This window comes from Callospermophilus lateralis, chromosome 3 (assembly GCF_048772815.1).
Source record: "Callospermophilus lateralis isolate mCalLat2 chromosome 3, mCalLat2.hap1, whole genome shotgun sequence".
Lineage (NCBI taxonomy): Eukaryota > Metazoa > Chordata > Mammalia > Rodentia > Sciuridae > Callospermophilus > Callospermophilus lateralis.
Genome location: NC_135307.1, coordinates 120,548,531 through 120,562,132, shown reverse-complemented (window position 1 = coordinate 120,562,132; position 13,602 = coordinate 120,548,531). Strand labels below are relative to the sequence as shown.

At 54.1% G+C, this 13,602-nt stretch overlaps 1 protein-coding gene across 1 annotated transcript in view; it reads left to right on the top strand.

Moving 5' to 3' along the window:
* The window catches only part of Adamts7 (ADAM metallopeptidase with thrombospondin type 1 motif 7), a 45,575-nt gene that overhangs the window by 23,825 nt on the left and 8,148 nt on the right, over nucleotides 1-13,602 (top strand). The window contains exons 9-18 of the mRNA XM_076851219.2: nucleotides 6,323-6,467; nucleotides 7,124-7,216; nucleotides 7,606-7,751; nucleotides 8,974-9,143; nucleotides 9,463-9,596; nucleotides 10,434-10,554; nucleotides 11,701-11,945; nucleotides 12,255-12,396; nucleotides 12,863-12,989; nucleotides 13,383-13,596. Coding sequence (XP_076707334.2) covers nucleotides 6,323-6,467; nucleotides 7,124-7,216; nucleotides 7,606-7,751; nucleotides 8,974-9,143; nucleotides 9,463-9,596; nucleotides 10,434-10,554; nucleotides 11,701-11,945; nucleotides 12,255-12,396; nucleotides 12,863-12,989; nucleotides 13,383-13,596 — 1,537 coding nt within the window. The remainder of the gene's footprint in view (nucleotides 1-6,322; nucleotides 6,468-7,123; nucleotides 7,217-7,605; nucleotides 7,752-8,973; nucleotides 9,144-9,462; nucleotides 9,597-10,433; nucleotides 10,555-11,700; nucleotides 11,946-12,254; nucleotides 12,397-12,862; nucleotides 12,990-13,382; nucleotides 13,597-13,602) is intronic.

Here is a 13,602-nt window from a genome sequence, read left to right as displayed (position 1 = left end):
AACAAGTAATTTTTCTTTTTTGCCTCATTTTCTTTGCTTTCCACATCCTCTAATAGTTCTACAAAATGCTTTGAGTGCAGTTTTCCAGAAGATAATCCCTACCAGATAAAAATTCCCTTGTTGCTTAGACCTTCTCCTCAATTTCACTCTGTCTTCCAGTCTGGACTGAATGCTTTTTTAGGCCTGACCTAAAATTGCCATGTAAAGTTTTCCTTTTTCCTGGATCCCATACTACTTTTTGAGAGTGGGAGAAGTTATCTTTTGATTTTATATTTGTTTTGGTGAAGCACATTCTCAAGCAGCTTTCTGAAAAAGTGTGCATAGAGGTAAATGGTTTGCCCATCTGAAAGTGTCTTTATTCTTCCTTCTCATCTGCTTGATAGTTTGATTGGATATCAGCTTCTAGGTTAGAAGTCACTCTCCCTCAGCGTGTAGAAGGTGTTTCTCATTGTCTTCTAATTTTCAGCTCTGCTTTGGGGATCATTCTGATTCCCAAGCTTTTGAATGTGACCTTTCAGGAAGTTTGGAAGCTTTTAGACAGCTTTTTGAAAGCTGTCTCTTTCTCTTTGTTCATGATTTTAAATTTCACAACTATGTGCCTTGGTTTATTTTTATTTTTGGGCACTCAGTGAACCCTTTTAATCTAGAAACTCATGTCCTTTAGTTCTTGAAAATATTCTTGTATTATTTACTTGGTAATCATCTCTTCTCTGTTTTTTTCTGTCTGGAATCCTTCATATTCAGCTTTTCTCTCTTACTTTCTAATTTTTAAACTTTCCTTCTGATATCTTTCTATTTTCTGGGAAGCAGCAATTTATTCTTCTATTAAAATACTTACAATCCTTGTTAGTTTTTTAAAAATATTTTTCTATTGTGCTTTTCATTTCCTGAACTTTCTTTTTTTCCCTTTCTTTCTTTGTGTGTGGTACTGTGTGCATAGTGCTGGGGATTGAACCCAGGGCCTTGTACATGCGAGACAAGCACTCTACCAACTGAGCTATATTTCCAACCCTCTGAACTTTCATATTCACTAAATATTCCTTTTATTATCCTGTTCTTATTTCACAATTACAATATCTTATCTTTCTGAGGTGATTACAGTAACATAATTTTCTTTTTTCTTTTTATTCTTCCTGAAATACTTTTCTTTTCTTTGGGTTATTTTAAAAAAAAAATCTTCCTTTCATGTTAAAGGTGTTCTCTAAACATGTTGGCTGTATTTCATACATGGAAGGAGACAGAGATACCAGTTGGGAGGTCTGCGGACTTGGCCAGGTCTCTTTCCTGTCACTCATGACAGATTGATTGAGTTGGAACTGTCTCTTTGGAAATCCTCAAGTGTCAGTATCTAAGGTCATTTTTTTTTTTTTTTTCCCTGAGTGATTTAGTGTCTCCAGAGAAGAATCTTCTAGTCTTTTCCTAGGAGAGTGTGAAGTCTGGCAGCAGCATTCTGGCATCTAAAAAGGCAAGGGACTTGTGGGGTGTCTCACCTTTCATGGTGTGGACTATTACTTGTCGCCTTTCCCTGAAGGACCCTCTGCATTGGACCTTTATCTGTGTCTGGCATTCCTGGACCAGAGCTTCCTAGTTCACCCTTTTCAGAGAGTGACCCCAGACCCTGGGGTAAGTTGGTGACAGTCACTTAGTCACCCAAGGGTGAGGAGGGAATAAAGGTCCAATTAGTTCTTAAAGACTTTGAACTAGGCTTCCATCCCTAGTCCTACTGGCCCCTGGGACCCCAAATGCTGAGCTGTCCAGGTGTTGCTTCTCTGTGGTTTCTCCCTGCAACCACCTGCAGCCGCTCTTATTGCTCTACCAAGTTAGCCATTGCTTGACCATGTGCTTCCTGGTTTCAGAATTTTGTTGACATCTTTTACTTGCCATCATCACTTCTTCCATATCCTCTGCCTGTGTAGATTTATGTCTCGTTTATTCTCTAAATGTTACTGTGGACTTTGGAAGGAGGCAGAGATAAATCTGTCGCTCGATGTGCCACATTTCTCCAGAAGGCTCTCTCCACTGTGGGTTTTCAGCAGGAATGTGACCAGACTCATTAGGACTGTAGAAGCACGGATGCTGGCTTCCCATGGAGGAGGGCCTACTAGAATGAGGAGTGGGATTGGAAGCAGAGAAAAACATAGTTGGGTGTTTCAGAACCTGGACTCTGGCCCAGGCTTCCTCCCGTGTTAGCAGACAAGTTACAGTATCCTTTAAGCCTCAAACATGGGGATAATGATGTGCCTGGGTTATGCATTTGCTATCAGGATTAAATGAAAAAACACATGTAGCGTTTAGCACAGTGCCTACCACATGGTCAACAGTCAACAGTGGTAACAGCTATAATTACTTTTTCCTTATTACCAAGTGGTATATCACATGGACTTGAGCTAGGGAAATGGCCTGGGGATGGAGAGGAGGGTGTCCCCTCCTGCGGAGCAGAGAATGAGAGTTGGAAATCAGGATAGTAGGCACCTCTGAAATACCCCCCAGGCTTGTTCCCAGCTGCCCCACCCAGGGTGCCACCCAGCACCCTGGCTGTGGGACAGACAGGCAAGTCTCTGTCCTCATCCAGTTGCTGGAATGTATGAGGGACTTGGCCCCGGGCCTGGGTGAGGGTGGGAGGAGAGCCTGCGCCAAGCAGGCCCTGCCAGAGCCTTGACACTGGGAAGAGCAGGGCAGAGGCTGAAAGACAGAGCTGCCTGCTCCACTGAGTAGGGGGTGCTGGAGAGGAAGAATGCCATGTCCCCAAGGTCAGCTCATATCTTCACCTTCCCATCTGGGTGTAAGGCAGCAGGGGTATCTGAGGAGAAAGTGGACGATGTGGACACCAAAACGGTCAGTGGCATCTGTTTCCCAGCTCCCAGCCTTGGGTTTCTTTGCTGAGGGTGAGAGAGGAGACAGGCTCCACCCAAATGAGTGAGATTCATAAAAGGTGCCAAATGCAAGGGCAAGCAGTGTTTCCAGGGCTTGGGGACGTTCTCAGAGGCATATGCAGACCATTCACTATCCCTGTGGGACTTGATGATGACATCCCCTGGTTCTCTGCAAATATCTGTTTACCAGGCCACTTAGACCCAGACATAACTGAATCCAGTCTCTCACCCTTGCTGTGTCCACAGACCCATGTATGTAAAGCCCTGGGGGGACAGTGGTGAAGGAGACAACTTGTGTCTATGCACAGGCCCTTGCCATCTGGGGGAGGCAGACAGATGATAATTTGAGGTGATTATTGCTGTGGCAGACAGCCCTGTGGGGTTAGTCTGAAAGCAAAGGAGGACACCCACCTCCCCTGGGGTCGGGGATAGATTTCTGAGAAGGCTCCTGGAGCTGCCCACTAAAAGTCAAAGTCAATGAGGAAGGAGGAAGCTCTTGGTAGAAGGCAGGGCCCCGGCTGTGGTCAGGGACATGGGGGCCTGGGGTGTGCTGAAGGATCTTCTGGGGCTGGCAGTGGGTCTGGGGGATTTTTGGAGCCAATCCAAAGCAGCTGACCTAAGGAACCCCAAGAGTCATTTTGAGCTGAGAAGAACTTTGAGGGACCCTGGGGTCAATAGGTAGTTGCTCTAGTCACCAGTAGCAGGCCCGTGGGAGCCATGGGCACTGCAAGTCAGCACAGAGGTCGTGGTCTTCACTAGCCTCTGCTTGAACTGGAGGTCAGTGAGGGGAGGCTCTGTTCATCCCTGCCCTCAAAGCCAGGGTTTCTGCAGGGAGAGAGAGGACCAGTCATGGGTGGGCCCTTCACTTCATCCATGATGCCCACTGTCCAGTGGCTTTGTGACCAGAACCTGGGGATGGTGAGGGTAGAGAATGCACCGGAGGTCCCACAGGTGGTGGGCAGCTCTTGGCAATCTCAGGTGAGAGTGAGGCCTCCTTCCAGAAGTCACTTATTGTCCACTATGACCCTGTTCAGGGGCTGCTAGCCCAGCTGTAATTAGCACAAGGAGGGGCCTGGAGGGGAAGGGCTGACGGGCGTGGGGATCTGGGGGTGAGTCCGCAGTGTTGAGGAACCTGGCAGTGGGCCCGCCAGAGGAGGGAAGGGCCGGTTCCTGGCCATCCCTGTAACTTTTCCCAAGTCGACATTGCTATTTGTTCTTCTGTAGCTTGGGATTAGCCTCTTGTAGATGAGGAGGGTACAGGGGGGCCTAAGGCCACACAGCATCCACAGCTGGGCAGAGAGCAGAACTCGGATTTCTGACTCCCCAAACAGTGCCAAGGCCCGGCTGTGGCCCTGAATCGGGAAGTGAGTCCTGTGAGGGATGCCTCATGCCCCACAGGGTCAGATAAGTGCCCTAGCCCACATCCATTTGTCACAGCATACTAGAGGGAAAGAGGGGCCCCAGGGCCAGGCTGACCCCAGTCCCTCCAGCTGACATTGCCCCAGCATGCAGGCCCAGGGAGCTCTGAGCCACAGCAAGCACTTGGGGACACTTCTTTCTCTCTGTCAGGCCTCAGCTGCATGGTTTTGAACTTGTTTCTGGGGTAAAGTATTTGAGGCTGGGCTCAGGGGTCATCTGTGAGGAGCCCTATCTCAGGGGCCACACAGTGAGTGGGTACAGTGAGTGGGTACTGGCAGCTTGGGCTTTGGATCCTTGACCCAGGGCAGGTGACAGACCATTCTGAGCTCTGTGTGTGTAAGGACAGTGGCCTTCTGCCTAGGATGCTCTGAGAAGGCAATGTGAGGGCACAAGCCATGTACCCAGGGCCAGCCTGGCATGTAGTCATCAGGGCACAGGGTGTGTCCAACAGCAGCTCATTTGTCATGCCCATGTTAGAGGAATCCATTGGTTCCAGGAACACCCCCAGGGCCCTCATCAGGGTTTACCACTGGGTTCTCTGCAGCTCTAGGTGGGTCAGGGCCCTGTCACCAGCCAGGACTCCACATAGACCACCCACCCACACCAGGTCTCACAGCTACCTGGCCTCTACCTCTGAAAAATGAACTCCAGTATTCCAGCCACCCTCTAAGCCTCTCTCCACACCTTCATTGGTGGCAATGGCCCTGTTTCTCCATCCGGTCATCTTCTGCCAGCCTCTCCATATCCTGAGGTATCTCCTGTCTCCCTGCCAGACCCAAGGATCTACCACCTCTGCTCTTAGCCTGGTGACCCCTGCACTGCCCATCCCAACTAGCACTCTATGCTCATCTTGGCTCCCTAGCCTGACACCTGACACCTTAGCCTCCCAGGCCGGAAAATTGGAAGGTTTCTGCTCCTGCTTCCTGCCTGGCCAAGGCCCCCATCCTGCAGGCCCTACCTCATCTGTTGCCTCTGTCCAAGTCCTTGCTGCCTGAGTCAGCTCCACCCCTGATAGCCTGGTACATTTCTCCTAGCTTCTGCTGTCTCCAGAAGGCCCTGGGGCATTTCCTCCTGATCCTCCAGGACAGCAGGGCGCCCAGAAGGGTGGTTATTGTGCCAGTGTATTCATGCCCAGGGCCCAGCTGAGGCAGCAGGATGGCCTCTGGCCCTTAGGGGCAATCTAGTTGTGCACAAGGGGCACACAGAGTGAGGAGGGGCAAAGGCAGCTGAGCCAGGCCTGGGATGTCCTCCTCAGGGCCCCTGTGCCTCAGTGTGCTCCTGTCTGCTGGTGGTGTGTCTGGGCTGCCGCACCTTCTGACCATATCTGCTGGAGTTCTTGACATACATAGGCTGTGCCTGCTCGTGTCTGCCAGTCTCTCTTCCGCTGCCAGGTAATGATGGCTGGAGGAAGGCAGAGGCCCCTAGGGAGAAATAGAGGCAAGGAGGCCAGTCCTGGTGGAGTGGGGAGGTGGGAAGGACAGCCTCTGGGCTCTGTCTCAGAGAGAGAGAGGAGGTGGAGGGCTACTTCCTAGACCTGGCCTTCCACAGATGACCTAGGTCTTTGCCTGGGGTGGGGTCCTTAGAGGCCCTCTGTTGTGACAACTGTGATGTGATGTTCTCCAGACCTTGTCCAGCCTGGCTCCAGGGTCAGGGCCAGGGGCTGAGGCTGCAGGAAGTCAGAACCAGGCCATGCAAATGGCTTGCAGATCCAGGCCTTGTCCGACACCTGGAGGAGGGCCTGCACCAGCAGAGCTGGAGTGCAGTGCGACAATAGCTGTGCCAAGGCCTGGCCTTGGTGGGGGGCAGCTCAGCTGACTGGAGTCCCTGGGAGATGACAGGGGTCTGGAGGGCTGTTGTGCTAGGCCCATCACTGTGGGATCGGCTGAGCCACATGGGGAGCCTGTTGTGTTTCTACCGGGTCTACAAGTTTGCTATGCCCATTTCCACCTCACCTGCCCTTCCAGCCCCACTGAGGCCTCTCTAATGGCACCGGTAGCCCCTCACCTCATCTTCCTGTTCTGTCTCTACAGTCGTGGGTGGGGCCTGTGCCTGGACGACTCTCCTGCCGATGATGTCATCAACTTCCCCTCAGTGCCACCTGGTGTCCTCTATGATGTGAACCACCAGTGCCGTCTTCAATATGGGGCCTACTCTGCTTTCTGTGATGACATGGATGTGAGTGTGGGCCATGTGTGGGAATGGGGGATGGCAGTAGGACTTAGGGGACAGCCCTCACCAGTCTGCAGATGCCAACCTGGGAGAAACCCTGCCTGGCCTGGCTCAGCCCCCGTTTGGTGTAGTGAGACATAAAGTGACCTACTTGTGAGAGAGGCCTTGGGGTTAGGTGGGCCACAGACCCAGGACTGGATTTGGGGTTAACCATTCACCAGCTGTGGGACCATGGGTAAGTTGCTCAGTGTCCCTGGAGCTGGCTCATAAGAGAGACAAACAAAACTATACTTGGGGGTCCTGGGGAAGATTGCAGGAAGTTGTGGCCAGAGGCATGTGACTGAGACCCTGTGACTTCTAATGGGAGTCTGTTTAGAGGCGTGGGCTGGGGCTGGGAGTGGTGTAGACAGTTGGAGACTGCTCTGAGCAGCAAACTTGAGCCTGGAGGTCTCCATACAGGGACCCCATGTCTCCTCATGGTTGAGGGGGAATGGGGGAAGGTGGAGCAAGAGGACACCTCTGGGGGTTATCACATCTGCAGACCTCTGTGACACACCGGCTCTACAAAGGGGTGCCCAGAGGACCCTTGGGGACCTGAGGGGGTAGCATGGGTGAAGGCACTGGGGAGCTGGTGAGGGTATGGCCATGCCTCCTCCTTGCAGAATGTCTGCCACACACTCTGGTGCTCTGTGGGGACCACCTGTCACTCCAAGCTGGATGCAGCTGTGGACGGCACCAGGTGTGGGGAAAACAAGGTAGGAGAAGCTGCTGACCCCGATTGTGGGGTGTGCTGCGGGGAGGCCCACCTCCTGCTGCCTGTGCTTTGGCGTCAGGCTTAACTTAGTCTCACTTGTGCCCTTAGCAGACCCCAGCCCTTTCGGGCCCATTTCCCCATCTACAAAACAGGTATCGGGGAAGGTCTGGATGATTTTCCAAGGCATCTGCAGCTCAGAATCAACTCCTGAGCTCTGTTTTATTCCCTACTGCTTTGCCATGGGGCCTGGGTTGTGTGTGGCTGTAAGGGCCTCTCTCATGCCTTCCATCTCTCTGTGCCTTTCGAGGTCTTCTCACCCACCTCCTTCTCACTAGGGTGAGGATGACTGACGGGTGGGGTGGGTTGCTCTGCCTCCATGTGTCTCTATAGTGGTGTCTCAATGGGGAGTGTGTCCCCATGGGCTTCCGGCCCAAGGCTGTGGATGGTGGCTGGTCCGGCTGGAGTGCCTGGTCTGTCTGCTCACGGAGCTGTGGCATGGGTGTGCAGAGTGCTGAGCGACAATGCACACAGCCCACGTGAGTACTGGGCCTAGGGTGGGACTGAAGCACCTGAGCAAAATCAGTAGATTGCAGGGAATTTAGCCTCTAGCTCTCACTATTTATTGTTCCTGTATTGGCCAAGTCAAGAGTGTCTAAGTCACCTTGAATCATTTCAGGGAGTGACACCATTGCAGAGAAGGAAACACTGAGGCCTAGAAACTGGAGAAACTCTTCAGAGGCCATACAGCACAGCAACAGCTGGCTGGAAGGAAGCAGGAGAGGGCAGTGGTTAGTGCTTAGACCCTGGGCCTTAAAGGATCAGGTTCAAATCCCCTTGACCCCTCCCTCATACAAGGGCCTTCCCTGACCATTCTCTGGGCCTGTTTCCTTGGCTGTATAATGGGGTGATGACAGTGTCTGCCTCATGAAGTTGCTGGCAGGGGTAAAGGCAGATAATACAGGAAAGCATTTGACCCTGGGATGAACTAGCAAGTTCTCAGCAGGTGGCTGCTCAGTGACATCAGAGGTACGACATGGGTGTGCAGTGAAATGGGGGCAGCTGGAAGAATTGGGCAGCACTGAAGGGATGGCTGAGTGTCCTGGGTGGGTGACCACCCTCCCGGGCTCAGTTTCTCCATCTAACAGAGACAATATGAAAACTTAGTGAGACACAGAGGCCAGCACACCAAGGGACTGCTGGCTTCTCTGAATGAGCCTCTTCAGTGGGGTCACCTGAGAGTCAGAGCCAGCCCCAGGTTTGTGCCTGCCCAGGGCTGTGGCCTGTAACTTCACATGTCCTGGCCTTGGCTGAGCCAGGTGGGGCTGGTCACCCTAGCCTAGATGGGGGTGGGGTGCAGGTGCTGTGCTCTGGCAGCCTTCTGGCTGGGTGGGCTCCTGGGACTTCCTTTTGACCCAGCCCAGGATATTGCCACCAGGTCCAAGTCTGTATGCTGGCCTCATGGGCTGGTGTCAGTCATGTCCACTGGGTGTCCCAGCCTCTCAGCAGCCCTCTGAGGCAACCTGGAGGATAGCTGAACACTTGTCCGTAGCAGGTTGGGGACAGAACCCAGATTTCTTGCTGCTGTCTTCCTTTAGTTCTTACAAACAGAGAGCATGTATCTGGGCCAGAGGGTGGTCAGCTCGAGAGGGTAGAGCAGCGTAAGCAAAGACGGGTGGTGGAGTTGGGGGTTACAGATCTAGCTCCATAGCACACACTGGTGGTGTACTCATGTGGCTCCTTCCCTGGCTCTCCCCATAGGCCCAAATACAAGGGCAAGTACTGTGTGGGTGAGCGGAAGCGCTTCCGGCTCTGCAACCTTCAGGCCTGTCCTCCCGGCCGCCCCTCTTTCCGCCACATCCAGTGCAGCCACTTTGATGCTATGCTCTACAAGGGCCAGCTGCACACATGGGTGCCTGTGATCAATGACGGTGAGTCCTGCCGCCCATGGGGACACTGAGGTCCAAAGGGCTGGAGACACGTGGGCCCAAGGTTACCCATTGATACAGACAGGAGGCCCAGTTGTTACCCTTAGCCCTCAGCTCCTCCTCCCTTGGGGCTGCCACTCACTCCTAGCTCCTCAGCCTGCAGCTGTGCGGATAACTGCCAGCCAAGCTGGAGCCTCTAGCATGTTGGTGCTGCTCAGAGCCCCTGGCCTGCCACTGATGTGTGTTGCAGAGGGGTCTTTCTGGTGACCTCCATAACACCTGCCTTGGCTGTTCCTGATGAGTCCTCTACTTGGGCCCCCAGTGAACCCCTGTGAACTGCATTGCCGGCCCTCGAACGAGTACTTTGCTGAGAAGCTGCGGGACGCTGTGGTTGATGGCACTCCCTGCTACCAGGGCCAGGCCAGCCGTGACCTCTGCATCAACGGCATCTGCAAGGTGTGCCTAGATAGCAAGAGGGTCTCCCAGGACCACCTGTTCCCAGCCCCACTGGTGGGCACCAGGTCCTTCTCTGGCTCTTTCCTGGCCCCTCTCCGGCTACTCTTCCCAGGCTATATCAGTGGGCATCCAGCCTCTGCCCCCTAATGACCTCACACTCCCAGCCTCTGCACTGCCACCTCATCCCCACTGGCTGCCCACCACTGTCCTGGCATGCCTGCATGGCACAGAGCCTAGGCAGAAGCTCCCCTGCTCCTGGCTGGATGAGCCCAGGCAATTGTGGCCTCTACAATAGGAAAGGTTAACAAGGTGGTACCTGTGCCATTCAGGACTCTGCACTGGCAAAGTTAGCCATCAGTCTTTGGTAACAATTCCTGTTTTTATTTCCCTGCTTATGTTCCCAGCCACCTTCTTACCCCAGCTTTTTGCCCTCTAAGCAGGTGGGCATCAGAGGTGGACCAATAGGGAGGTGCTAAACTAGTGCCTTTGACAGTGAATCCTGTTTCTGGAAAATCCCTGTGCACACTGGTCAGGAGCCCATGGTGTACCAGCTTCTCTGTCTTCCTGCACCCTTTTATGACTTTTCCTGTCTCTTGGCTCATGCATGCTCACAATATGCCTTTGAAGGATAGGTTGATCTCCCCGCATCTGGGAAACAAAGGCTCAGGAAGAGGTTTGTGCAGGCTCAGACAGCACAACTGTGGTGGGCTAGGGCCCAGAGCAAGGACTCCTGACCCCTACCAAGCTCTCTCCTGTCCACCCTGGAAGAACCATGGGGATGGAGACCAGAGAGGGCTGACAGCCCAGCACAAGGGGCCTCTCTCTCATGTGTTGCAGAATGTGGGCTGTGACTTCGAGATTGACTCGGGTGCTGTGGAGGACCGCTGTGGTGTGTGCCATGGCAACGGCTCCACCTGTCACACCGTGAGCGGGACCTTCGAAGAGGCTGAGGGACTGGGTATGGGTTGGGACTGCTGTTGGGGGAGGGGGTTTATTCTTAACCTGGTGGCCTCTTCCTCATCCTCAGGGCTTCTGTGATCCCCACCCAGACTAGAGATGGCAAGAATGCCTGGAGCAGGATCCTTGCAGGAGTCAGGGTCCCCGGCCCAGGTGTCCATATCTTTCCAGAGGGCTTGTGTGTAGCCCTCTGTACTTTCATAAGTTTGCTCTTTTATGAAGATTGAAAGGCCCTCCAGCTCCACCAGCCCTCACCCTGGCTGTGTGCCAAGTGATGGCTGAGGGCCACACTGAGGTGGAGAGCTCACAGCCTGACAGGGTGTTAGACCTTCACTGGGGCAGCTGTAGTGTAGCAACGCCCAGCGGGCTGAGAGGGCACTGAAGAGGAAGGTCTTGGCCTGGGGACATCAGAGACGCCTTCCTATTTAGAAGTGGAATTGAGTTGAATGCTAAAGGACTCAGAGGAGATGGGGAGAGGCATCCCAATTAGAGGAAGCCTCATGTCAAAGCCCAGAGGCAAGAAAATGTATGCCCTTTCTAGAACCTGGAGCGAGGTGGCTGCCTCTGGGTCCTTGAATGCCAGGCCAAGCAACTTAGATTTCATCCCAGAGACTGTAGCTGGTTGATTATAGCACAGACTGGAGCCTGATCACATCCCATCAGACCCTTGTGGAAGCTACCTGATCCCCCTGTGCCTCAGTTTCCTCATATGCAAAGTGGAGATAACAGTAGTACCTGTGTCACAGGGTTGTTACCTTTGTGTATGCACTTGGAGTAGTGCTGTGTCCTGAGGGGATGTTCCTTAACGAAAAGGACAAATGCAAGCTGTGTAGGGATGAGGAGGATGTACCATGAGGAAGGACCAGGCATTCTGGTGCCTTAGATCATGTAGGTCCCAATTGTCAGAGCTAGGACCAGCCTTGTGACAGTGAGACCAGTTTAGGTTCCAAGGTCACGGGCCATGGGCCATGGGCCATGGGAGCAGGATTTGCAGACCTCTGTGAGGCTTTGGTGACCCAGTCTTTTAGAACTCAGAATCTGAAGCTAAAGGTAGAATCTTTAGCAGCAGCAGGGGCAAGTGGAGGGAGGTTGGGGGCAGCCAGCCCTCCTACCCAGGCACAACCCGTGCACAACCCCTGGCCAACAGGCTACGTGGATGTGGGGCTGATCCCGGCCGGTGCTCGTGAGATCCTCATCGAGGAGGTGGCCGAGGCTGCCAACTTCCTGGCCCTGCGGAGCGAGGACCCGGATAAGTACTTCCTCAACGGTGGCTGGACCATCCAGTGGAATGGGGACTACGAGGTGGCAGGCACCACCTTCACATATGCTCGCATGGGCAACCGGGAGAACCTCACATCCCCAGGTCCCACCAGTGAGCCTGTCTGGATCCAGGTGCCTGCCTCCCAAGACCCAGGCAGGGGGAGCCAAGGTGGGGGTCCCCAGGGCTCGGCCTCCCATGGCAGGGTGTTGTCTTGGAGGAGTAAGTCCTGGGCTGTCACAGACCCTGGCTTACTCCTCCAGGACAACACCCTGGCTGTCACAGAGGCCCAACTGCTAGAGCCTCTACCTCAGGTTTGCCATCTCTAAAATGGTCCCCTGGTGTAACCCCAGTTCACGGAGGTAGCTGGGATGAGCTCCCGTAGGATGCTTATTCTGGTGGCAGGTCCTGATGCTCACAGGGCCCCCATCTGCTTGCCCTAGCTACTGTTCCAGGAAAGCAACCCCGGGGTGCGCTATGAGTACACCATCCACAGGGAGGCCTATGACCAGAGTGAGGTGCTGCCGCCTGAGTTCTCCTGGCACTATGGGCCCTGGAGCAAGTGCACAGTCACCTGTGGCTCAGGTGAGAACAGAGGCAGACACAGCCGTGACCCAGAGGCTGGCCCTCACTGCAGTCTTAGGATGTGCCAGGCACAGGCTGTCTGCACACATGTGGCCACATATGATCCTCACCCCAGGACTTGAAAGCAATCACAGATGAGAGTACTGAGGATCAGAGAGGCTGCTTGAGCTGCCCAAGGCCTCTGTTCTAGGAAGCCGTGGGGCTGGGCACCCAGTCCACTAAACTTCACGTTCTGCTGCCTCCCCAAGGGCGTCTTGGGGGCGGATTTCAGGGGAGGCGGTGAGGTTGAAGTTCGGGAGGACAGTGAGAAGAAGGTGACAGAGTCCTGCTTTCCTCCTGACATGGGCAGTGAGCCCTTGTTCTGGGAGGTTTGTGGCCTAGAGGGTGTGACTTGTCTTTGGGAGAGGGCAGCTTGGGCTGGGGCACACTGGGTGCCAGGCACAGGTTGAACCCCTGTGGCTCCCAGGTGTGCAGAGGCAGAGTGTGTACTGCATGGAGCGTCAAGCAGGACTTGTGGATGAGGGACACTGTGACCCCCTGAGTCGGCCTGATGACCGCCAAAGGAAGTGCAATGAGGAGCTCTGCCCTGCCAGGTAAGCCTAGTGCCCCCTCCCCAGGTGTTCTGGTCCTGCTACAGACTCCTACATCAGGGAGCCCTGAAACCCTAGGAAGAGAGGGGGGGTGGGCCATGACTTATTTCCAAGGCTGAAGCCTGATCCCAGCTTGGACCTGGGGTGCAAGGTCTAGACATCCCTGCCCATTCCTCAAGCTCCTGGCCTTGCTCAGGTCCTGTGGAGGAGGGTAGCAGGAGTGAAGAGGGCTGGGCACCCACCTGGGCTTGGGAGTTCCAGGAACTCTTCCTCTGAACTCAGACCTGATCCTTGCTGGACCCTAAGGGCTTAGAAGCCTAGCTGGGGCCTCCCTGCTCACAAGCCTGATGCCATCTCTTTGATGCCACACTGATGCAACTGTGTACCCCTCAACAGGTGGTGGGTAGGGGAGTGGCAACTCTGCTCCCACTCCTGTGGGCCTCAAGGCCTCTCCCGCAGGGCTGTGCTCTGCCTTCGCAGCGTGGGGCTGGATGAACAGAGGGCTCTGGAACCTTCTGCCTGTGAACACCTTCCCCGGCCCCCTGCAGTAACCTCATGCAACCACCACGTGCCCTGTCCTGCCACCTGGGCTGTGGGGCACTGGTCTCAGGTGAGC